The sequence below is a fragment of the Halichoerus grypus genome, chromosome 9 (assembly GCF_964656455.1).
Source record: "Halichoerus grypus chromosome 9, mHalGry1.hap1.1, whole genome shotgun sequence".
Lineage (NCBI taxonomy): Eukaryota > Metazoa > Chordata > Mammalia > Carnivora > Phocidae > Halichoerus > Halichoerus grypus.
This window is the reverse complement of record NC_135720.1, coordinates 73,345,201-73,370,112: the sequence shown is the minus strand read 5'-3', so window position 1 is coordinate 73,370,112 and position 24,912 is coordinate 73,345,201. Positions and strand designations below refer to the sequence as shown.

At 38.3% G+C, this 24,912-nt stretch overlaps 1 protein-coding gene across 5 annotated transcripts in view; it reads left to right on the top strand.

The window, feature by feature from the left end:
• CYB5R4 (cytochrome b5 reductase 4) overlaps positions 1-24,912 on the top strand; it is an 89,412-nt gene that overhangs the window by 8,821 nt on the left and 55,679 nt on the right. For all 5 annotated transcript variants that reach the window (XM_036101010.2, XM_078055036.1, XM_078055034.1 and 2 more), the window contains exons 2-3: positions 1,790-1,943; positions 21,780-21,880. In XM_036101010.2, coding sequence (XP_035956903.2) covers positions 1,817-1,943; positions 21,780-21,880 — 228 coding nt within the window. In that variant the 5' untranslated portion in view covers positions 1,790-1,816. The remainder of the gene's footprint in view (positions 1-1,789; positions 1,944-21,779; positions 21,881-24,912) is intronic.

Below are 24,912 nucleotides of genomic sequence, written 5' to 3'. Positions count from 1 at the left end.
GTAAACTATGACCAGATATAAAGGGCCTGGTAAACCACTCTAGGGAATTTAGAGACATTATTATAAGATAGTGTGGGGGGCGCCTGGGTGGCTCAGTCGGTTAAGCAGCTGCCTTTGGCTCAGGTCATGGTCCCGGGGTCCTGGGATCCAGCCCTGCATCGGGGTCCCTGCTCAGCGGGGAGTCTGCTTCTCCCTCTCCCTCCTCCCCTGCTTGTGCTCGCTCTCTCTCTCTCACTCACTCTCTCTCTCTCTCAAATAAATAAATGAAAATCTTAAAAAAAAATAAAGTAGTGTGGGGAGCCACTGAAGGAGGGAGGGCCCATGGTTAGATTTGAGTTTTCAGAAGATTATGCATTAACTACCCAGTGGATTATGGAATCCACATAAATAAGAGAGATGAATGATTTTGGTTTGGGATGGGAATGATCATATTCTCGTACTTTACTTCATTTATTGGGACCAAGAGACCTAGAGAGTTTCAGGGATGGTAAGAATGGGATGATGTAACTGGTAGGAAGGAATGTGAAATTGTAGTGATACCACAGACCTATTAACTTGGTTATTTTGGGGGTAAATGAATGCCTACAATAGACAAGATTCCAGAAAGTGAGCTATATAAATATCTTAGTCTATTCAGTCTGTTATAACAGAGAACCGTTTGGACAGTAGCTCAATCCCTTTACCAGATCTTCTTTGCAGGGTAGGCAGACTTTTCTGCAAAGGCCCAGATAATGAGGATGTGGGGAAAAATGGCAGAAAGGATGAGGGAGCTCTTTGAGGCCTTTTTAATGAGGGCTTTAGTAGCATTCATGAAGGCTCTACCTTTATGATTTAATCACCTACCAAAGACCTTACTTCCTAATACCATCGCATTGGAGGTTAGGATTTCAACTTGAATTTTGGAGAGGCACAAACATTCAGTCTGTAGCAATATATTTCTTCGCACGTGCCTTCTTTTACATTAAACATTCCTCTGGTACTATGTTACAAACTAGTTATACAAGTTGAGACAGTAGCTCAATCCCTTTACCAGATCTTCTTTGCAGGGGTAGGCAGACTTTTCTGCAAAGGGCCAGATAATAAATATTTTTGGCTTTGAGGGCCACATGACAATTGAGTCTCTTCACCACCACCAGCACCACAACGTGTGAAAATGATTCTAAGCTCCAGGGTGATACAGAAACAGGCATGGGCCAGTTTGCCAAACCCTTCCCTAGAGTGTTAGAGTTTTTTTTATTTTCCATTATTTGAGAACTTTTGTTTCTTAGTGAATTCTTAGAAAACAGATTGCTGCCTTGTGATTTCTAATGTTCTGTGTATATTGACAATCCAGAAAATCAACTTTAGCTGGCCATTTATATTTTCTTCTATTCAATCTCTTGTGATTTTTAAGGGAAAGAAATTTTGGTCCAAGTTGGTAAGTGACTCCAACATATTAGTGACAGATCAGAGCCAGGACCAAAATTTGTTTTCTGCCTCCAGGTTCAATACTGTTCTTGTTTTATTAGATACCATTATGGTGAACGTTTGTGTGACAGAATTTCTAAGCCCTACCTCATAGTTCATGTATTTTATATTGTTCTATTTATAATTCTAATACAGCAGAGATGATTTTGACAACCACCTAAAGCTGTAAAAAAAAAAAATTGTAGAATTGTTAGATTTGAGTTTTCTTCTCTTTTTGAAAGAATAAGAGTAGTGTGCAGCCTGCGGAGAAACAGCAGGTGGGGCAGGGAGAAGCAGCTGACTCAAAGAAGCCACATTGAATTCTTCTCTGTTCCTTTTTTAGGTCCCTCTAAAACAGGGCAGAAGTCTTATGGATTGGATTCGCCTCACCAAAAGTGGAAAGGATCTAACGGGATTAAGAGGCAGGTTAATTGAAGTAACTGAAGAAGAACTTAAAAAACACAACAAAAAAGACGATTGTTGGATATGCATAAGAGGTACGTGGTATTTATTACGTACTGCAAAAAGTTTTGGCTGGGCTTTCTAGTTGTAATGTCATATGACCTCATGGTCCTGTTATTTGGTGATATGATTCACAAGTAGATAACAAAAATATGCCTTATGCTGGACTACAAAGTATATAATTCTGAATTTCAACAGTATTTCTTTCTTAGGTAACTGTTTACATAGCATACCCGCACTGTACTCCCTTAGAAAGAAAGCAAGTGTTTGCTGGGTGGTTATTCAGTAACACTCTAGCTTATATATAATCATGTCCCACCTTAGTGCCTTATAACAGAATCGCTTTGAATGGGAGAAATTGTTCTGCCAGAAAAAATGTCTCTGAGAACCGAAAGTAAATCAGAAAGCCTGTGTTTAAGCCAAATCTTAAGTTCTCACATGAAGCAATTTTTATTATTTAATGTAAATTTCTTAGCAATATTAATGACCTGATTTTTGTAGCCCATAGCAAATTAGAAGCACCAAACTAGAAATGAGTGGGCTGGAGAGAGTGAGCAGAGATACAGGAAAGTGGCTGATAAAAGCAGACCTCGTGGTAATCAACAACCTCGCATCTCAGAGGGGAACGAAAGCAGTTAAGGGCATGGGAATGTACAGTGGGCTTCCGGAGCAATGTCATTGAGCCATCCAGACATGGTTAAATATGCCCGCTATCTTTAAAGTGTCGGCTTGTTGGTCATTGGTGTTACACAATTGTAATTTTATCATTGTATAGTTATGGTATATTGTCAGTTATCCTGATTACACTGTGACCTGTATGAGGGCAGAGACCATGTCGTGTCATACTGTTCTGTCCTTGGTGCCTGGCACATAGACATCATCAATATGTGTTGTTTGTTGAATGAATTCGCTTAACATTTTTAAAAAGTTTTGTTACTTAAAGAGCTGTGTGGTTATCATAGTAGATTGGTGATGTGATAAATGGAAAGATATCAGTTTGCTAGGGATGCCCAAACAAAATAGCACAAACTAGGTGGCTTAAACTACAGATAATTATTGTCCCACCATTCTGGAGGTTAAAGTCTGAGATCAAGGTGCCTTTTTCATAAGGCTGTGAAAAAGAAAAATGTCTGTGTCTCTCACCTAGCTTCTGCTGGTTTGCTACCAATCTTTGAAGTTGCTTGGCTTGTAGAAGCATCACCCCAGTCTGCCTTCAGCTTCACATTGCATTCTCCCTGTGTACTTGTCTGGGTCCAAATTTCCTATTTTTACAAGGACCCCAGTCATATTAGATTAGGACCCTACCCTACTCTAGAATGACCTCATCTAATTATATCTGCATTGACCCTATATCCAAATAGGTCATGTTCTGAAGTATTGGTGGGTAGGACTTCAACATATGAATTTGGGGGTTATGCAGTTCAACCCATAACAGACACAGTTAGAGTGTGAAATTTTTTTCAGTGGCAAAGGGGGTGGACTCTTCAGCAGGTGATGACATAGCTTGTTCTGAGACAGAAGAACAGCTGCTCAAGTCCCCAAAGTTTCTCAGGGAAATACAGCTGTGGATAGTACCCATAAGCTGGAATGAGGATTCTGCTAGGTGCAAAAAACTCCTTTTGCTATTTTATTTTATTTATTTTTTAAAAATTTTTAAAAATTTATTTGAGAGAAAGAGCGAGAGCGCGCATGCGTGTGCACGAGGGGGGAAGGGCAGAGGGAGAGGGAGAGAGACAGACTCACCGCTGAGTGTGGAGCCTGACATGGGGTGCCATCTCATGACCCTGAGATCATGACCTGAGCCAAAATCCAGAGTTGGCCACTTAACTAACTGAGCCACCCAGGCGCCCCTCCTTTTGCCATTCTATAGGGTTTTGAATACCCTCCTTGCTCTTTCTCCATGCTGCCCACCTGTTTTACCAGGTGTAAGTATAATGACCGCCACACTCTGCCTGAGTGTTTTCTGCTAGACTGGGTGAAGTGGAGGTCAGTGTGCAGGAGAATCTCTCAGCTGGTCCAGGCTGTAGGCGTGTGAGTTCTGTTTCTACAGCCACTTCTCCAGAAAACTCACTTATATGAACCCTTTGTGTCTTAGTTATGTTAGATCAATGAGGCATTAATATAACACAGTCACACTTCATTATTCATTTGGTGTATTGATGGAGATAAGGGACTAGTGTGCTATGTTTCAAAAGTAATACGTACACTGCTCCCAGTTATATATCTCCTATAAGGATTGAATGCATGGCACCTCTTTCTGGTAAGGTCGTCGATTTAAGGATAAATTTGTTTAAAGTCTCTATTACTCTGTTAGTAATAAGGCTTTTTTCCCCTTTGCAAAAAGTTAAGTGTGTCTTTTTTTTCCCCTTTTTGACGAGTTCAGTTTTTATTATCAAGAGCACTCAATTTAGGTGGTGCTCTTTGAGCTTCCCCTCTAGTAGGAGAGGATAAATGACTGACAGGTGGACACATCTGAGTGAAGTGCCGTAAGAAGCTATAAAGAAAGTGACATCAGATTGGAGGGAGGGAGACATGTGGGTTAGAAAAATCAGGGACACTGTTGTGGTAGTGATAGCTTGGAAGCTGAGGACAGGTTTTCATCAGAAAATAAGGAGGAGGTACATCAAAGTGGAGGGAAAAGCCTAACCTACAGATGCAGAAAGGCTTGAGAAACATTCTGGAACTTACTGTTGGACAGTTATAAAGCAGACTAGAAAGGTATGCTAGGTCAGATCGTAAAGGACCTTGAAAGCCAGGCTGAGAAATGTGTCCTTAATTTAGATGGCAGTATGAGCTCTAAGAGGTATATGAATGTGGGGACATTGTGATCAGAGTATGCCTTGGAAACATTAGTCTGGTGGTGGGTGTAGTGAATTAAATGGGACAAAAAACATTTAGCTCGTTACAGAAGTTCAGGTGGTATTAGGGGAACCAGGATGTTGACAAAGACAGTAGAAAGTAGGATGAATGTGAGACAAACAGATTAAACAGATTACTGGTAATTTCTGAGACAGTTATAATTTAAAGTAAGCGTGTGACTAAATGTTATTGTCTTTTTCTTATTGTTCTAATTTAAAATATAAATGATATCTTCTTAAAAGGGGAATGTATGCCAAATTTAGCTTTGAATGTCAGAGATAATGCTTGGGCCCAATTTTTAATCAAAGCTATACCATAGGGAAACATGGTATCATGGTATCATTTTTCCCCCCTTGATAAAATATTAAATTCTTCATTTGTCTAACAATTGCCCCATATTTAGATCTGTTCCAATTTCAGCTGATCGGGTTAAAGTAGACACAATTAGTTTTAGTATTTTTTTTTAAGAAATCTTAGAAAATATACCTTTGGTATGGGTTTTTATGGCTAATATGGGAATTATTTTCTTTTTTTGAGTATATATTAGTATTTATGCACATGTTCAGGTGTGTTGAGTCCAGTTACATTCCTAAAAATGATGGTATAAAAAGAACACTTGGCTGGCAGCAGTTCACTTAATCACCATTTTCTGTGAAGTATGTAATTACTGTAATGCAGTAGGAGGTAATTGGAACGTTGAAGGAACGGATAGGAATGATAATGCTTTTTTAAAAATCTTGTTGAATTTACCATTAACGCAAACTTTTGTAGTTTTCTCCGTTATTGCTGTTTCTTGAGAACTAAAGGTGATTTACAAACATGTGAAACTTTGAGCAAACATCTGAATCACTCATCTGTGAAAGCTCCATAGAGCCTAGATCAGACTTTGTTTCCCCTGTGGTATATTTTATTGTAGGATGTAGTCAGTGTGGGTAATGATATATTAAGTCATGAAATCATTTTTTGGCAGCATGGTATACAGCCTTTGATCTCAGTGAGAGTGAGGGTGAGTGTATACTCAGTCATTTGAATGAATGGTATTTAGAAAAAGTTGATAACCCTCAGTAGACTGGCTGCTCTGTTAAAAAAATTGATGGGATTTGGGGCACCTGGGTGGCTCAGTCAGTTACGAGTCTGAGTCTTGGTTTTGGTTCAGGTCATGATCACAGGGTCCTGAGATTAAGACCCTGGGTTGGGCTCTGTGCTCAGCGGGAAGTCTGAGCCTGTGCCCTCTCTCTCTCAAATAAATAAATAAATAAATAAAATCTTAAAAATTTATCACATTAAGTTGCTCATAAGGGATTTAATGGATTTCATTTATAACTTAGAAATAAACATGCTTTGATTTCTCCTAATGCTGATTATCTTACACTAGTAAATTGAAGAGGCTTGCTTGAGATCACTGTAAAAGTGACTTCAAATGGGTCCATACCTTTTGTGTTTCATTAGTATTTAGAATATCTTGGGACACCTGGGTGGCTCAGTCGGTTGAGTGTCCAGCTCTTGATTTCAGCTCAGGTCATGATCTCAGGATCCTGGGATGGAGCCCTGCCTATGCTCCATGCTGGGTGTGGAACCTGCTTGGGATTCTCTCCCTCCCTTCCCCTCTGCTCCTCCCCACCGTGCACTCTCTCTCTCTCTCTCTCTCTTTTAAAAAAAAAATAAAAGAGGGGAACCTGGGTGGCTTAGTCAGTTAAGCATCTGCCTTCAGCTCAGGTCATGATCCCAGGGTCCTGGGATCGAGCCCTACATCAAGCTCTCTGCTCAGCAAGGAGCCCGCTTCTCCCTCTCCCTCTGCGCCTACCCCCACTCGTGTTCTCTCTCACTCGCTCTGCTCTCTGTCTCAAATAAATAAATAAATCTTAAAAAAAAAAAAGAAGAAAATCTTGGTAAATTGAGTCCGAGAAGTAGTATTTAGTCCTATTATATTTCTAGTCCAGCTTCCTAGATTTCTAGATATATTTACAGTAAACGTTTTTTAAATTTTACTTTGTAGGGTGGTAGTGTAAATTTTTGTGCATACAGTCAATCCTCATTATTCGTGAATTGCAAATTTGCAAATTTGCCTACTCACTAAAATTGCTTTATAACCCCAGAAATCAATACTCAACAGTGCTTTCATAGTCCTTTGCAGACATGAGCAGCGCAGGGAAGAATGTGTTTGGCCCAAGCACACATTCCTACTTGAGGTTAACAAGGCGATGCTCTGCCTTCCGATTTCTGCTCTCATACATGTAAAGATGTGTCTTTCTTGAGGTCTTTTTAGTGCCATGTTTTTCATATTTTGTGCTTTTTGTTGGTGTTTTGGTTTAAAGTGGCCCCCAAGCATAGTGCTGAAGGCTATGATGTGCCTCACAGAGAAAATATGTATGTTAGATAAGCTTTGTTCCGGCACGAGTTCAGTGCTGTTGGCTGTGAATTAAACGCTCATGAAGCAGCAATACATATTGACTAAGGTGTCTTTAAACAGAAATACACCTTAAGCACCACGGTTATGTATTATTTGACAAAAATGTGACCAGAGGCTTACAGGAACCTAACGCTGCCTTTTCCCCAAGGAGCAATGGTTCAGTATTTGCTAATTCAGTGTTCACAGTGACTTTGGAGAACATAACTGCTGGGAGAAAAGAGAATCGACTAGGCTGTTTTTTATTTATACTCCAGAAATAAAGTAAGTTTTATACTTTTTGGGTTAGATTCAAGTCCACCAAGAACAGAGCTGATTTTTCCAATAGTAAGCTCTTTTCTTTAGGTCCCCTTAGCTCCTTGCTTCACTTTTATTTTGAGAAACTGCAATATTATTTGTCTCTAGCAGAGAAACTTTTTTCTTCTAAGAACAGCTTTTCAAATTTGGGACTAACTTTTTAATTTATAATGAAATGTATTGTCATAGCTGTGCAGGGTGTATCTGAACAATACTGTACTATTATCACAGGTAGCTCAGCTCTTCTGTACACAGTCCACTTTGTGTATGGTCCTCATTACTTCTCGGCAGCAGATTTCTGAACACCTCTCTTCTGCTATTGCTTGCTTGCTTAGGAAATACAAATCAACATTTTTTTACAGCTACATTTCCCCTTACTCACTCATTTCTAATCTGATCTGTAGGTTTTCACATTGCCTGTTTTCCGCTCTGAAATGCAGATAATCTCATCCTTGTCGATTTTATTCATTCTATCCTGCTGACATCCAAGACGATTTGCTTTTACTGTCATTATCTCCTAAATTGTCAATCTTTTCCTTGCTTTTGTTGTTTTTAAGTTTTCTTCTTTCTGTCCCTCCCTCTCATCCACTAAAAATTCGGTAGAGGAAGAGAACAGGTGGTTTTGGGGCCTCATCTGACCCACAGGGGTTTTGTTTGGTTGACACAGCATTTTACAAACTTCAGCCAATGTTTTGAAATTTTTTTCTTTGTGGGAATGTTTTTGATAATAAATTTAATTTTAAAAAAAGGTACAGGCTTTTCAAATTTTCTTTTGTTCTTATGCCAATTTTTGCAAGTTATGTTTTTTCAGTGAATTTGTTCATTTTAATCTCAGTTATTGACCATATTGATATAAAGTTGTTTACAACATTCCCTTATTACATCTTTAGTGTCTTTAGGTTCTATAGTGATATACCCTGTTGCAGTCCAGATACTGCTAATTTTTGGCTTCTTTTTTTTTTCTTGATCAGTCTTACTAGAAGTTTATCAATTTTATTAACTTTTGTTTTTGATTTTTGTTGCTTGTCCATTTTCTATTTCATTAATTTCTACTCCTATCATAGTTAGGAAGGTGCTTATTTTAAGACTCTTTTTCCTGCAGTATTGGCATCAATATATTTATGGCGATAATTTGTAGTCACTCTTGTTATATTCTTGAATTACCCCATTCTAAGCTTTTAAGCTTAAACTATTACAGTATACTTTCTCCTGTTTTATTATATTCAACTCTGGATTGAATCCTGTTTAGCATTTGTGTGTTATTCATTTTGAGTGCCATACGTAAATTAATTCATTAAGAAATTACCATGGGGTGCCTATTACTTGTAGTTCTTTTTTATGTTAATTAACAATCATATAGGATATCCTTCTGGGACAGTTTTTATTTCTAGTAATTTAATGAAACATAGCTTTTGTTTTTTTTGTTACCCGTGTGTAGTTGTCATTCATAAAAAATAGAGAAGATAGTTTTGAACTTTTCCTCTATCTTGGTTCACTCATTTAATCAATATTTCTTATCATGTACTCTCCCAGGTTCTGGGGATAACATGGAAATATAAAACAGAGATGGCTTTTGATTTTAGGGAATTTACAATACAGTGGGGAGCACAAAGCATTAATCAGGTCTGACAGGTATTGTGAAGGAGAGGTACGCTGTGCTGAGTGAGGACTACAGAGATGGAGCTGAGATCTGAAAGCTAAACAAGAGTTAACTAGGTGAAGAGGAATGGGAATGGCACTCTAGGCTCTGGGAAGAAGCACGTGCAGAGGCTGGGTGGTGTGATTGTGTGAGAGAGAGATCACATGCACATGTGGAGGTGTTCACCATGAGTAGAAGGTGCTTAAAGTTAGTGATTTCTGTTTTCTTTCTTCTCTCCTCTTGTATTAGAAAGACACTTTTTTTTTTTTTAAGATTTTATTTATTTATTTGAGAGAGAATGAGAGCATGAGCAGGGTTAGGGGCAGAGGGAGAAGCAGACTCCCCGCGGAGCAGGGAGCCTGATGCGGGACTTGATCCCAGGACCTGAGCCAAAGGCAGATGCTTAACCCTCTGAGCCACCCAGACACCCAAGACACATTCTTTTCAAAGATTACTCTTTCTAAGATATTTTCTTAACTACGGCTCATCTCTGTGTGTGCTCTTGCCAGTCCTCTCCAGCCTCCTCATGACCTTGGGCAGTTGCCCATCCAGCACTATTTAACACCCTTCAGTTCTTTGCTTTCTTTCTGCCAACAGTTTCTTCCTTTAACTTCCTCATGACTTTGGCCCTCTTGGACTGTGTTTCTTCCCCTGGGCTTTCTTCCTTAGCACTTGGTGTTGGACTTCTGTTAGAACAGCTATAACATTTTTTGGCCATTTTTAATATTTTTCCTATTTAAATTGAGTTTGGGGATACTAATATACTGCTTCTCTCCCTACCCCTAGCTTCCAGCACAGGGCGTGGCTCCTGGTTAGTGTTCAGTAAATGTACCTCGAATCATTTGTATATTTTGATATGTGTAGGAGTTTTAAACCATGGTATTGTTTTATTATTTCACAGAATAGTAACCAGTTGAGAAACTTGATATTTGATGTTTCCAGATTATTGGCCCCTGGAGTTCCTTAATCAGTTTGAAACTTTGTTATTTCTGGATAGTTTTCTTATATAGATTCATGGTCCATTATTGAGTTTTGAGCCCCACTTCAAAATGTATTAGTATTTCCATTAAACTGCTTTTTATAGTTTCTGTTTCTGTGATGATATTTCCTCTCTGTTAAATGTCATCCACATTTTCTGCTAGATTTTTTAAAGATATTAATTATAGGGGCGCCTGGGTGGCTCAGTCGTTAAGCGTCTGCATTTGGCTCAGGTCGTGATTTCAGGGTCCTGGGGATCGAGCCCAGCTTCGGGCTCCCTGCTCCACAAGAAGCCTGCTTCTCCCTCTCCCACTCCCCCTGCTTGTGTTCCCTCTCTCGCTGTCTCTCTCTCTGTCAAATAAATAAATAAAAATCTATAAAAAAAAGATATAGTTATTTTAGTATCCCTGTATAATAGTTCTAACATATACACCATCTTCAAGTCTGGTTGTGTTGTTTTTTATTGTTTTTCTGTCTTGACAATGGGTTTTTTGTCTTTTTTTTTTTCAGTGTGACTTGTAATGTTTGATTGAATGTCACATATTGCATAAGGTGCACAGTAAAACCTGAGGTATTTACACTTAGAAACGAGTACACTTTTTCTGGCAGACAATTAGATTGAGTCAGTCTGGGTAGTAGTTGAGCTGGTTTTGGGGTGTATTGTTGCTATTGTTACCATCAGTATACCTCAGACGTCAAACTCCTCCCACAGTGGGTTGCTGCTAACTTGTTTGTGTGGGTCCCGCAGCGGTAGAGGATTTTCTCCTTGTTCCTGTTGCACTCTTAGCTGACAGCTTGACTTACATAGCTGTGTAGAGTCTCCTTCCATGCTCCCAGCTGCTCTTGCTGGTTACTTGGTGCAAGACTTGTGGTGGAGGCAGAAGGGGTTTTGCAATTTTCCTGTTTGAGCCTCAGTCTCAGGGAGCTCCTGTGAACTTGAGCCCCAGAGGCTGAACTTTTTTAGGGCTTGTGTCACTTCCCCAGTGGAAATTATCTTCTGCCTCATCCTCAGTGCACGATCTAGAATGCCAGCAGGTTTTTTGTCTCTCCCCAACCTCCTCCCCTCCTGACAGTGGAGCTTTGCCTTGCCCTGCTTCTCTTCCAGCACTAGAAGAGCTCTATTTTGTATCAGCACAGAGTGTGGGCATGAGTGGGCTTTCTGTCCCTCCCCCAGTGTTGATCTTGCATTTGCCTGGTGTCAGACCAGAGTGAAGGAGGATGTGTGTTTCCTTCCCTTTCCAGCAGCAGCTAACTTCTGCCTGGTATCAATGCCGGAACTCAAGAATGAGAGGCTTTACTGTACCTTCCCAAGCAAACGGACAACTTTTGCTGCACGTGAGGGTTCAGTCTGAAGCACGGATGAATTTCTTGCTTCTGCCCCACCAGTAGCTGATAATCACCTTGTGTTTGGGCAGTCTGAAAGTGTGCATAGACTTCTTGGTACTCCTGCTTTACCCTCATATCTTGGAGCAGGCATTACACACCAGTATCAGCAATATTACTTTCTCAGCTCTGCCCTGCTTGTACTTCTCATGAGCATCTCTTGAGGTGGGAAACTGAAAAAGCAATTTGTGAGTGGGTACAGAATCCTGTGTCTGAGGCCTTCAGGGTTCTAAATTGGCATGAGTGCACATTTGGCCCTTAAAGAGTGTTAAAACTTCAGTTCTTTTATAGCGATGTCTCTTTTTCCCGTGCTCTATCAAAGATGAAACAATTCATGAGTCTCACCTCCTCAGAGGGGCTAATCACTCTGGAGTTTAGATTATTGGTTGCCTTATGACCTCACTTTCCAGATGGGCTCAAAAACTTATGGTTTTTATGGATTGTCTGGCTTTTTCTTTTTTTTGGTTTTATTTTTAAAACATTTTATTTATTTGAGAGAGAGAAACAGAGAGAGCACAACCAGGGAGAGGGACAGAGGAAGAGGGACAAGCAGACTCCCTGCTGACCGCAGAGCCCTATGTGGGGCTCGAGGTGGGGCCCATCCCAGGACCCTGAGATCATGACCTGAGCCAAAGTTAGACACATAACCAACTGAGCCACCCAGGCACCCCTGGCTTTTTCTTTTTGTTAAGGGTAGGAACAAATATTTTTTGTGGTTTTCTACTTCTGAAGTTCATTATTATATCTTGGAGCTAATCTTTGCAGCTGACTTATTTTGGAAAATAAATAATCAAAGCACAAGGACATACTTGCTCCCCCTTCCCCCAAGTAATTAATAGCAAGGCAGTCAAGTGCTGGTTGGTAGCTGTCACTGGTAGACCTAAGGCATAGGCAGACAGAGGGAAATGATCCCATAGAATAGGGATAACTAATCTTTTAGAGAGAGGGTGTCTTGCTTAATATTGATATAAATTGTAAATCCACTTTAACTATATAGTAAATGTGGCTGTTGCTAATGATGTTTTGTTATTGTTCTCCCTAGGAGAGGTTTGTGATTTTTTTTCAAAATATTTAGAGTGTAACTGATTCCTCAGGCTGTTGGTTAATTTTTAATGCTTTTACTGATCAATTTCCTTTTAAATCAATTTCCTAGTTAAATGTCAGGGCTGTTTTTCCTAATACTAATGTCACATAAGATGATCTTTGATAATTATGCCCTGTTGATGTTCTGAAGTGCACAGAGGCCTTTATCACATCCTATTTAAATTTTCCCATGCAGACTGAGGCATTCAGTTCAGATTGTCTTGGCTCTTTTGTAAATTGGACTCACCATCATTGAGGTAGTTTGGTGGAGTTAGAAGCTCCAAGTTGTATTCACGACAGTTGTTACCTCGCTCTTTTCTAGTTTCTCTGAGGCAGTGCTGGTCTCATTTTTCATCTTTTTCTTTTTAAAATTGTGCACCAGAGGTTGGCAATTTAAGTTGCTTAGATACTAATCTTAATTTTAGAGGCTTTCTTCAAATGTCTGTCCTTTTATTTTGAGAGTGATGGACCAGAGAGCTAAATGGAAGCTCCGTGTGTGGGCAGAACTCTTTTATGCATTGGTTTGGCTGCGCTGGCAGGTGTCCCCAACCGACTGTATGCAAGTCTTTTGGGCTGGAATCCTCCCCATCATCTGCAAATAAGTGTTCTGAGGGTTATTTAGGAAATGGGAGCTGCTGGGATGGTGGTGGTAGGAGGTGGATCTTAACGTTTTGACATGTAAGCTTTTGCTTCTGGATTTTAGTTCAAGCCTCTCCCCACTCCCAAGTGTGTTTCCTTTGGTATAATGTTTCTCTGGTTCATCCTCTCTAGAGAATAAGCCTGCACTTCCTGCAGGGTTGGGAAGGGGCTGGTTGCTTGGTAGTGTAGGATGGGGGAGGGGATTTAAGGCTCATATTGCTGCTTCAATTGAATTCAAGATCTTCCTGCCCCCTAACTTCAGAACTACCTGGAATCTCTGATTCTTACACTTTGGGCGGGGTGGGGGTGGAGGGGATGGGTTCTCTTGCACACACTGGGTTTTTATAGGTTCCCCTCCAGCTTTCACAGGGTCTATTTCACCTTTCTTCATTCTGCTAAGAATGTTCACTCATCCATTTGGCTTTCAGGCTTCCAGAACTTTATTGCTGTCGTCTCTTCTTCTGATTTCTGTGTCTTTTTGGTTTTATGTGTTATTTATCTTTTACAGTCATTTTAGAAACTTTTCAGGAGTATAAGAGACGAATGCTTTTAATCCTGAAATCCTAAGGTACTCTTACTGTCCAGCACTTAGTTGGGTATAGGATTAACTCAAGTAAACTGGTTAAAGTTAAGTATATATACTAGATATCCCTAGAACAATTACTTTAAAAATAATGCGAGGAGGTATAGCTAAAAAGTCAATAGATAAAATGAAATTCTAAAAATATTTTGTTAACCCAAAAGAAGGCAGGGAGAGAGGAATAGAGAGACACAGATAGAAAACTTGGAAGAAGAAAAAGAAAATTTGAGGGTAAGGATGAAGACTAGATAAAATGGTAGCTCTAAATTCAGCCACATCAATAATTAAGTGTAAATGGACCAGTCATTTGAATTGAAAGATACAGATTGTGTGATTGTGCATCGGGACCTAACTACATGATGGTTATAAGGAAGAGATACACTGTATTTATTTGTTTTCGTTTGTTTATTTTGCAGTGTTTTATATAATTATTTGTCTTTGGTTTTACATTTCCAGTCAAAACATTGGTTTCCAAAGTTACTTAGGTCGATTCCTTTTCTTTGTTTCTTTTTTCTAAAATTGAAGTATAATTACATACAGTGGTATATTAGTTTCAGATGTATAATATAATGATTCAGCAATTCTATACAGTATTCACTGCTCAACACTGTATGTGTACTCTTAATCCCCTTTATCTAATTCACCCATCCCCCAATCCACCTCCTCTCTGGCAACCACCAATTTATTCTCTGTATTTAAGAGTCAGGGTTGCTTTGTGGTTTTTTTTTTGCCTCTTTTTTTTCTTTGTTTGTTCATTTGTTTTGTTTCTTAAATTCCACATATGAGTGAAATCATATGGTATTTGTCTGTCTGATTTATTTCACTTAGCATAATACCCTCTAGGTTCATCCATGTTTTTGCAAATGGCAAGATCTCATTCTTTTTTTTGTGGGTGACTAATATGCCAATATGTATATATACCACATCTTTATCCATTCATTAGTCGATGGACACTTGGATTGCTTCCATATCTTGGCTATTGTAAATAATGCTGTAATAAAGGTAGGGGTGTACATGTCTTTTCAAATTAGTGTTTTTGTTTTCTTTGGGTAGATACCCAGTAGTGGAATTACTGGATTATATGGTATTTCTACTTTTAATTTTTTTTGAGGAACCTTCCTACTGTTTTCCAGAGTGGCTACACCAATTTGTATTCCCACCAACAGTGCATGAGGGTTCCTTTTTTTCCACATCCTTGCCAACACTTGTTATTTCTTGTGTTTTTGATTTTAGCCATTCTGACAGGTGTGAGGTGATTTCTTATTGTAGTTTCGATTTGATATTTGCATTTTTCTGATGACGAGTGATGTTGAGCATGTTTTCATGTGTCTGTTGGCCATTTGTGTGTCTTTGTAGAAATGTCTATTTAGGTGCTCTGTAGAAGGGATACACTTTAAATATAAATACACAGATAGGATGAAAGTATATGTGTAAGAAAATGTATACTATCTAGACAGTAAGTATAACAAGGTTGGCCTATATTAATATTAGATAAAGTATATTACCAAAGACAAAGAATCTTACTAGAAATAAAGACATTTCATAATGTTAAAAGAGTCAGTTCATTATGAAGACTGTTTATGCTTTATAACAAAGCTTCAAAATACATGAAGCAAACATTCATAGTATTGAAAGGTAGAATTAAAATCCACAGTTATTGTTGCATGTTTTAACACCCTGTCTCAGCAGTTGATAGAAGTAGATAAATATCAGTAGACTTAAAATTAATGTGCTATTTCTTTACTGAACACAAGATGGCAAAGTGGTCACAGTCCTTGCAAAAATGGACCTGTACATTTGAATACAGTAAAATATGCTATGATTTTATTGTGTGTACACACCTTTTTCCTTCATTGATTTTAGAGCCAACAAAATGAACAGTAGTGAATAGTGAAATAAATAGGAATACTACAATGTAGTTGCATAATACTTGATGTGTACATGATAGGCATTAAATAAATTGTTGTTGAGTGAATATAATGTGGGGCTTTAGAGTTAAATTTCTGTTTGAATTTTAAACAAAAATTAATTTTGAATCTGATTATAAAAATTGTATAAAACTACAAAAATTTGAGTACAAAAAATACTTATAGCAATAGTTGTCAAACTTTTTTGGCTTTAAGATCTCTTTACTCTTGTAAAAATTATTGTTGACCCCAAGGAGCTTTTGTTTATGATGGTTTTATCTATTGATGTTTTTGCCTTTCAGAAATAGAAATTATGAAATTTGAAGAGGCAGCTCTTTCTGCCCACAGGTCCTGTCGCTGTGCTTTAATAAAACCAAGATTTTATTTATTTATTTATTTGAGAGTGAGAGAGAGAGCGCACGAGCATGTGAGTAGGAGGAGGGAGAATATCCCAAGCCAACTCCATGCTGAGTGTGGAGCCTGACTTGGGGCTTGATCTCATGACCCTGCAATCATGACCTGAGCTGAAATCAAGAGTATGATGTTCGGGGCCCCTGGGCGGCTCAGTCGTTAAGCATCTGCCTTCAGCTGAGGTCATGATCCCGGGATCCTGGGATCAAGCCCCGCATCGGGCTACCTGCTCTGCGGGAAGCCTGCTTCTCCCTCTCCCACTCCCCCTGCTTGTGTTCCCTCTCTTGCTGTGTCTCTCTGTCAAATAAAAATAAATAAAAAATCTTAAAAAAAAAAAAGTCTGATGTTCAACTGACTAAGCCACCCAGGTGCCCCAATAAAACCACCTTAAAAAAAAAAAAAGACATTAAAGAATATTTTTAAATTAACTTTAAAATAAAAACAATAAACTCACCATATGTTATCACAAATAATAGATATTTTTTATGAAAAGTAACTGTATTTTCCAAAACAAAAAAATAGAGAAGTGGCATTGTTTTACATTTTGGCAAATATCTTTTTTTATATATATATTTTTTAATTTATTTATTCAACAGAGAGAGAGAGAGAAGCGAGAGAGGGAATACAAGCAGGGGGAGTGGGAGAGGGAGAAGCAGGCTTCCCACTGAGCAGGGAGCCCGATGCGGGGCTCGATCCCAGGACCCTGGGATCATGACCTGAGCCGAAGGCAGCCGCTTAACGACTGAGCCACCCAGGCGGCCCTTGGCAAATATCTTTAAAGTGTGACTTCATAGGTGACAGTTGTATGCTTGTGTCACCTTCTGCACTTCATACACTTGTGGAAGAAAGATTTTTAAAAAGGCAGATGACATCTTGTTAGTATTACTACAAAAATGTTTTGGCCTTGGACCACCCACCAAAAGACTTTTAAGCTCCCTCAGGAAGCTCTGGATCATGCTTTGACAATCTCTGACGTAAAATAGAACAAAGAAAATGACAAATTATCAATGCGTGTGTGGCCTCAAACCATGGGGATGCAGTTCACTCCTTATCAGTGGGCTGTTACAGTTCACATGTAGTTACTTAACCTGAAAAATTGTGGGAGCCTCATCTGGGAGATAGATTACTAGGTATAAATGTCACTTGAGGCTTACATTGTGGTGTCAGATGTAGAGCTGGGGTTGAGAATGACTTGGAGCTTACTGCAATCCAGTTGTGAGTTCAGTTATCTGAGATAAGTGATTCAGGTTCTGTGGTTGGGAAAAGGCTTTTTCTGTCTATGGGAAGTTGGAGTGGTGACTGAAAAAGAGTGCTCTGAAATTGGAAGCTTCCCACATTGCTGCTGGGAATAGAAAACATTCTGGCAGTTCCTCAAAAGGTTAAACATAAATTGTATATGACCCAGCAGATTTACTTCTATGTATAGACTCAAAATAAATAAAAATATATGTCCACACAAAAATGTGTACATGAATGTTCACAGCAGCATTATTCCTAATAACCCCAAAGTGGAAACAACTTAAATGTCAATAAACTGACGAACAGATAAACAACGTGTGCTCTATCCACGCATGGAATATTACTCAGCCATAAAAAGGAATGATGTATTGACACATGCTACAACATGGATGAACCTTGAAAATATTATACTCAGTGAAAGAAGGCAAATAAAAGACCCTATATCGTATGCTTCCATTTATATGAAATGCCCCAAATTTGCTAGTCTCAAGAGACAGAACATACATTCGTGGTAACTTAGGGCTGGGGAGGATGGTAGGAATGTTGCCTGAAGAAGGTTTTTGCAGATTGTTAAATCATACTATCTGTCGTGTGGTCAGTGACCCCTATACAGGGACTCGTGTTCCTCACAATATCAACATCAAAAACTCAAAGGGGCTTTTTCCTTTTTAAAGAAGTAAGGCGTCTCCTTTTGTTTGTTTCTTTTTAACACTTTTTAAGATCAGATAATGCAACCAGTGTTAGTAGTGTCTCTTTTTAGCCTTGGCTTCTAGGGAATTCAGGATGACATTTAATGCTCAGTCATAGTAACATTGTTAGTTGGGTTAGGCGACTGGTATATTTTCTTTTGCACGTTTTGTTGTGGGTTTTTAAAATTTTTACACACAAATATTCTGTTGTAAGATGCCTTAGTCTTTAGCAGTAGCAGTTAGGGTTTAAATTACAACAAATATAAAAAGTATATGTGAAAAACTAGGGGCAGCATTTACGAAGATGGAGAAGAGTTCTTTGTGTGTAAAATGGCAACATTAGTTTTTAGGTATAAAAATGATATTGATCCTTGAACTAAGTCTTTAAATAAGCAGTGAGCTCCTAGACGCTGGTACTCTTCAAGCAGATGCTGGATGATGGTCTGTCTGTAGATCTTAGAGAGGTAAGTCCTGTACTGGATCAGAAATCAGACTAAAAATTGCCTTTAGAGTTCTCCCAGTCTTAAGACGCTATCATTCAGTGATTGAATTGGCAGTATAAGTTTCTGATGATACAAAGCACTAAGTGGTAATTTTAAATTGAGTAATTTTTATTCTAAGAACTTATTTGAGAGCTCAGAGTTCCAGACATATAACATAAGAGATAATTTAGTTTGGAAATACTAGAACAGGTACTACCAGTACATTACATAAAGAACTCAGTGTAGCTGTTGTTCTGAATGTGTGCTTTCAGTTGCACTGCAGCTCAGCTAGGATGAATTAGCTAAAATATGTACCCCTGAATATTGCTAGGGCATTTAAAAAGTGTTGTCTTTAAACATTAGAGTAGATGTTCCTAATAAAACTGTTGTATTTTAATTTAATAAGTTGTTCTTATTTATTTATTTATTTTTTCAGTTACACTGAGATATAATTGACATATAACACTTTATAAGTTCAGGGTGTATAACGTTATGATTGGTATGTCTGTATATTGTAAAATTAACTTGCTCTTCTTAACAGTACTCAGTCAATCCTTGTATCTACTCCTGGTCAGAATTAAAAAAAAATAAAATATCAGGATGGGTAGGTAAGATGGGTGGATGGGTGGATGGATAGATAGAGTGATTGACTGATCAGTAGATATTCTCCCTAACTGCCCCCTCTGCAACTGAAGGTGACCCATGTAAATGATCTAAAGCACCAGTTGGGCTGTGACCAGAGGATCTTGGTCACAGCAGTTTTGTGCCATTCAAGGTTGGTGTTTTATGAATCTCTTCCTGCCCATTTTTGTTCTTAATGTCATTATTAGGATTTAGGTTTTACAGAATTCATTAATAGCCTAACATTAAGTTGAGATTATGTCTGTGGGTCCCTAAATACCATGTATTTATATTTAATGGGCAATCGGTTGTACAAATCTGTGATACTTGAGCAACTAGAGCTGTAGGAAGAAGTTAATTGTGTCATTGCAAAATTTAGAAAGATGCAAGCAAAATTAGTTTCAAAAACCAGGTGGTAAGAATCCGTGGAAGGCTCTAGGCTAGAGATTACTGTCCAAAAACCATGTATAGTACAAGTAGAATACAATGAAGCATGAAAGAAAAGCATAAAGTTAGGTTCTTTGCATTTGTTTTCTTCTGCCACATTCAAGTTTTAGTTTTAGGAAATGCTTTTGAAAAGGGAAAAGGAAGGAGATAAGATAGAGGAAGAAAAAGAGAGAAGAAAGAGCCTCTGCACCAGAGGAAAAACATCAGTTGCATTTTGGGAGCTGGGTTTATGTCTCATAATTAACAAGTTACTAAAACTACCAAGTGTGGTTGGATCTAACATTTCTTGGACTGAGACACTTACAGTCTCAATTCCTTACAGTGGGGGATTTTATAGGCATTCCTAGTTTTGTCCATTTGAAGAGCATGGAAGCTGTTCAGGTCTGGAGTGAGAATATGAGAGGATAAGGGTCAATCTAAAGGGTTGAGAGGTCGAAGAGAACACATGTGGGATGTTCTAGGCTTTATATGCTGATTATGGATAACTGGCAAAGCTCCCTGTTTATCTTTCTGCCAGTTGCTGAAATATGAAATTCTATCACAGAAGGTTCATGATTGTGTGTTGTAAGTTTCATGTTCTTGAGAAACTCCAGTTGAGGTTTGGTGGCCAAGCAGGTTTGGAATTCCAAGTAAGGCATTCTATCTTAAAAACAAAAACAAAAACAAAACCCAAAAAAACAACCTATTGGGAATAATTCTGACTCTAATCATTACCTCTGGCATTTGTGGTCTGTGGATTTTAAGCATTAAACAATAGGAAAAATTCCTTCCAAATTTGGTAGAGAAGGTGGATAGGGAAGAGAAAGGAGAGAACTCCACCAGTCGTTTTGTTTGTTTGTTTTTCCTCAGACTTACTTGGAGGACTGCTAAAAGAGATTTTGTGAATTTACTTCTTTTTGTTGCCTAAATTGCTTTTAAGCCATCTTATAAAGAAATCTACCTGGTTGGTTAGTCTCTAAAATTAAACTTGTGGAAAAACTATACAATACCTTTTTGGGCCTGAAATCCAGTCTCTTCTTTCCTCCCAAGATTATCATATAGGATGAAAATTTTAAGTTACCTAAAGTTATTTAAATTCATGGAAGTCATAACATAAGGAGAGAATAGTCAGGATATAAGAAAACCAGGTGATCTCATTGTACCTTGAGGTGTCTTCAGGGCTGGATTTGTCTATTGTCTAGTTTTCAAGTAAAGGATTAAAAAGCAATTCATTTCCTTGGGAAGGCTATTCATTGAGCAAATTTTCCTCCATTTGTTGTTCCCTATTCTTTTTTTTTTTTAAATAAAGATATATTTAAATGTATGAACAGATGAGATACATGTTTGGAGAAGATAAAAGGATTATTAAGATCTCAGCAAGAATCTTTGTTCCTTGGACAACTGCAGAGAAGGATTGTGCTTGCTTTCTCAGGGCATGCCTCAGTGGCCCAGTCACCCTTGCTTGCCCAGCGGTCGCTGAGATGATCAGACACATGGGTGACGGTTTGATTCTTTTTCATCAGATTTTCCTACCAGGGCAGTAGAGGGTGATGGAGTAGAGAGAGAGAACTTTTAAAAATCATGAACAGTGTTTCATTATTTGTGTTAAGGAGGCAGTTCGCTCTAGGTTTTTCGGATATCTGCCCATCTTACAAACAGAAACACTCACTGTCTTTGTTCTGGACAGTCTTTTCAGGGATGCTGGCATAGTAAACCACCTTGGGTAGTAGAACTCGAGACTCCCTCTGGAGTAAAGGACAGGCTTGCCTACTGTTTGGTATAATAAAGATGATGTCTCCCCCCAGAACAAAGGGCACCCACCCACTTCCTGCCTACTCTAAAAACTTCGGCTTGCCTATACTCGGAGTTCTCCTCCTGTCATACAGCACAGTAGTGCACAGGTAGTATGTGGCCCTCTTCACATAGGTCTGTAGGAATCGGGGTTCAGGGAACTCATGCAAATGCTGATATTGTAGCTACTGCTAGTGATATGAGTACTAAATTATCCTTTGCGTCTGACGTTTTCTGCCCAGGACCCATGAAACTGGCGGGCTAACTTGTTTGCTTGTGAGTCTGATGAAATCTGAGAGCCTTGATGTACTTAATACTTTGAAATAATAAATGATTTGTTAAATAGGAGGTATTTGAAAAGATTTATTGGAGCTTACATTTCTAGTTTGTACAACTTTTAAGAAGTTCATTTAGGATATTATTTGCCCTTGCTTTGATAGGGTTTGTTTATAATGTCAGCCCATATATGGAGTATCATCCTGGTGGAGAAGACGAACTAATGAGAGCAGCAGGATCCGATGGCACTGACCTCTTCGATCAGGTAAGGTGGTGAAGGTAATCATGAGTATTACAGTGGAAGAGTTCTCTTAGATTTAGCAGTGTGATAGTTGTAGTCAAAAAAGAAAATAGCTGTACAAATTTCACATGTGTTGGCTTGAATTTTGAAATGTAGGAAGATGCTCATAAGTAACAACTGTTTGTTTAATTTGCCTTTGAATTATTTCACTGTAATTTTAGAGCTGGTTTCAAATCTGTATCTGGGCATCTACTGTCAAGTGCTTGCTGTCTCCTCTGCTGACAGCTGTTTACTCAGTTTTGATTGATTCTGATGATGATGATGATGATTGGGTCATGGGAGGCAGTAACAATTAGAAGAAAGAACAAGACACTTAGCTTCTCTGTGCTTAGTTTTTTCTTGTTTGGGAATGTTAAATAACCGGCCTGTCTTGCTATACTGAATCTGCATACATGTAGAAAGTTAGATGATTAGTGAATAGAAAAATCTATTTTTCCTAGAGTGGTAGCAGAGATTTTATATGTATATTTCAAAAGATATTTAAATTAGTCATCTTTCCCCTTACATTTCCCCTTACATTTACTAAAAACAAACATTAGCTCTTGTACTACTTAAAAGTTACATAGAGTATCTTAACTACTATCAATAGGCTGAACTGTTATTTTGAAACAACAATCTTGAGAAGAACAGAAATTTGCCTTTGTCTCACATATGCTTTATTTTGTATTTTAGTGATGATGATCCATGTTGTGGTACGGGGATTTTAATACCATTTGAGATAGTGGAATGAGATTGGGTTATTTTTAGAGTTGACTTCTTTTTTTTTTTTCTTTAAGATTATTTATTAGAGCACGAGTGGGCAGAGGGGCAGAGGGAGAGAATCCTCAAGCAGACTCTCTGCTGAGCACGGAGCCCAACGTGCTCCATCTCACGACCCTGAGATCACGACCTGAGCTGAAACCAAGAGTCAGATGCTCAACCGACTGAGCCACCCAGGTGCCCCGAGTTGACTCCTGAACAAATATAATTTGATTTCTGTTCCTCCTACCTTCTCATCTATTTTAGGATTTATTTTTTGACCAGGTTGCCAGAAATACAGTTTATTTTATATTTAAATGTACTGAGGTGCATCTGCTTAAATAGCAGAATCCCATTTGCTGTTAATGTTCTTCGTGGGTTGGAAGAAAGTCATGTTTGGCCATTGGTCATAATAGCATTCTCCTGGGGAGGTTCTTATTGCTGATTTAAGGCAAATTCCCATTGTCATTTGGTATTTGTTATTATCTAGCAATGCAAGCTAAATAGAAAAGTTTGGGAATATTTGTGTGAAAAATTGTCTGCCATACTTTTTTCTTTTATCTATTCTGTAACCTAGATTTTACTGGAAACTCTTCTTGTGGAAGAGTATATTCAGCCTCAGGAGGTTACAGAGGTGATCTCAGGGTCATGAGGTTATATGGACCTTATTTAAGTAAACCTTATTTAGGTTTTGGAGAAGTCACAAGAACTGCTATGTTGTTAAATTCTTTAGCAGTTTAAACAGTATGTTAGTTACCAGATTGCTGCATTCCCCTTGGCTTTAACAGGACCAGTGATGTTTATTTAAGACTTTTACTTACCACAGAAGTAAACAACTTTATATTCTAGAAACTGTGGGGAAGCTTCTATCTTTAAATATTTGAGAATTTATTCAGGGCTAGTATTTGAGTTGTACAAAGAATATTAAGTAATCTTTTTACTGTCAGATTTCTGTCTCTACTTTGGATCCTGCTTCTGACCTCTTGTTTTTTATTTCCAAATGCTGTTGGGCAATTTGATTACCCATAGGCACTTCAACTTGTTTTGCCTTCAAATAATATCAACTCATCTTCTTCCCTTTTATTCCTCCTCTGTTTCCTGTTTCTGGTAATGGGGACTTGAAGCCACTTGAGTAATCTTTGCCTTCCTCATTGTGCACCAGTATCCAGTCACTGGTGAAATCCCTTGATGCGGTCTTTAAACATTACATCCTTTTCTCTCTTCCCACTGCCTTAGATGAAGTCATTATCACCTTCTCTGGCCCTGCTATTTTAATACTGCCCTGATACTTTTGCCTTTAGTACCAATGTAAATAACATGACAGCTGGATGAGTATTGTTTAAGACAGTCATCTTAGCACCTTGTTCTACAACTCTTTAGAGGTGCACCATTGACAGTGGGATAAATTGAAAGTCCTTAGCATGGCCTTTGAGGCCTTAAAAGACTGTATTAAGGCAAATATTTTCAACATGCATTTTGCTTTGAGCGAACTGAAGTGCTTTGAGCAAGTGCTTCCATGATTAACAAACCTCATACTTTTGCCTCCTTGAGTATCTTTCTCCTTCATTTATCTATATAATTCTACCCAACGCTATAGCCCCAGGGATATTGCTTTACATATCATTGGATGTTCCATAAATATTTGGTAAATGGGATTTACCAATTTCTGTTAATAAATGAGTGCCCATTTATAATTACATATTATGTATTTGCTATTTCAGTATATATTTATTTACTTAGGAGCATACACAAAGATTCTCGTGTCAGTATTATTTGACCTGATTATTTATTTTACTGATGGTCTAATATTTTATTGAATAATATATTAGTTTTCCTTTACTGGTCTTTTACATTTGGACATCTAGATTATTTCCAATATTTTGCTAATATAAATAGTGCTATGATGAATATCCTGGTATCTGCATCTTTCTGTATGTGTGAGTATTTTCTCAGGTAAATTCATGAATTACTCAGTGAAAGAGCTGCATATTTTTAGGCTTTTAATGTATATTGAGAAGGTGTCTCCAGAGGATATTTAAATTTAATTCCTACCGGTGAGTCTGGCAACAAAAATTGTCAGTTGTTTTCCTTGAAGTGACAGTCTCAATCTGTTCATTTTCATGAAAATGTCTGTCAGATACCCAAGTCTGAATAACCAGTTTGTTTATCAGTCTTTTTTTTCTTTTACTTATAAAGAGCCTTCTGAGACAAAAGCTCACTTCAGTTTGCAAATCAAGTAATTACCCTGGTTGTTGCCT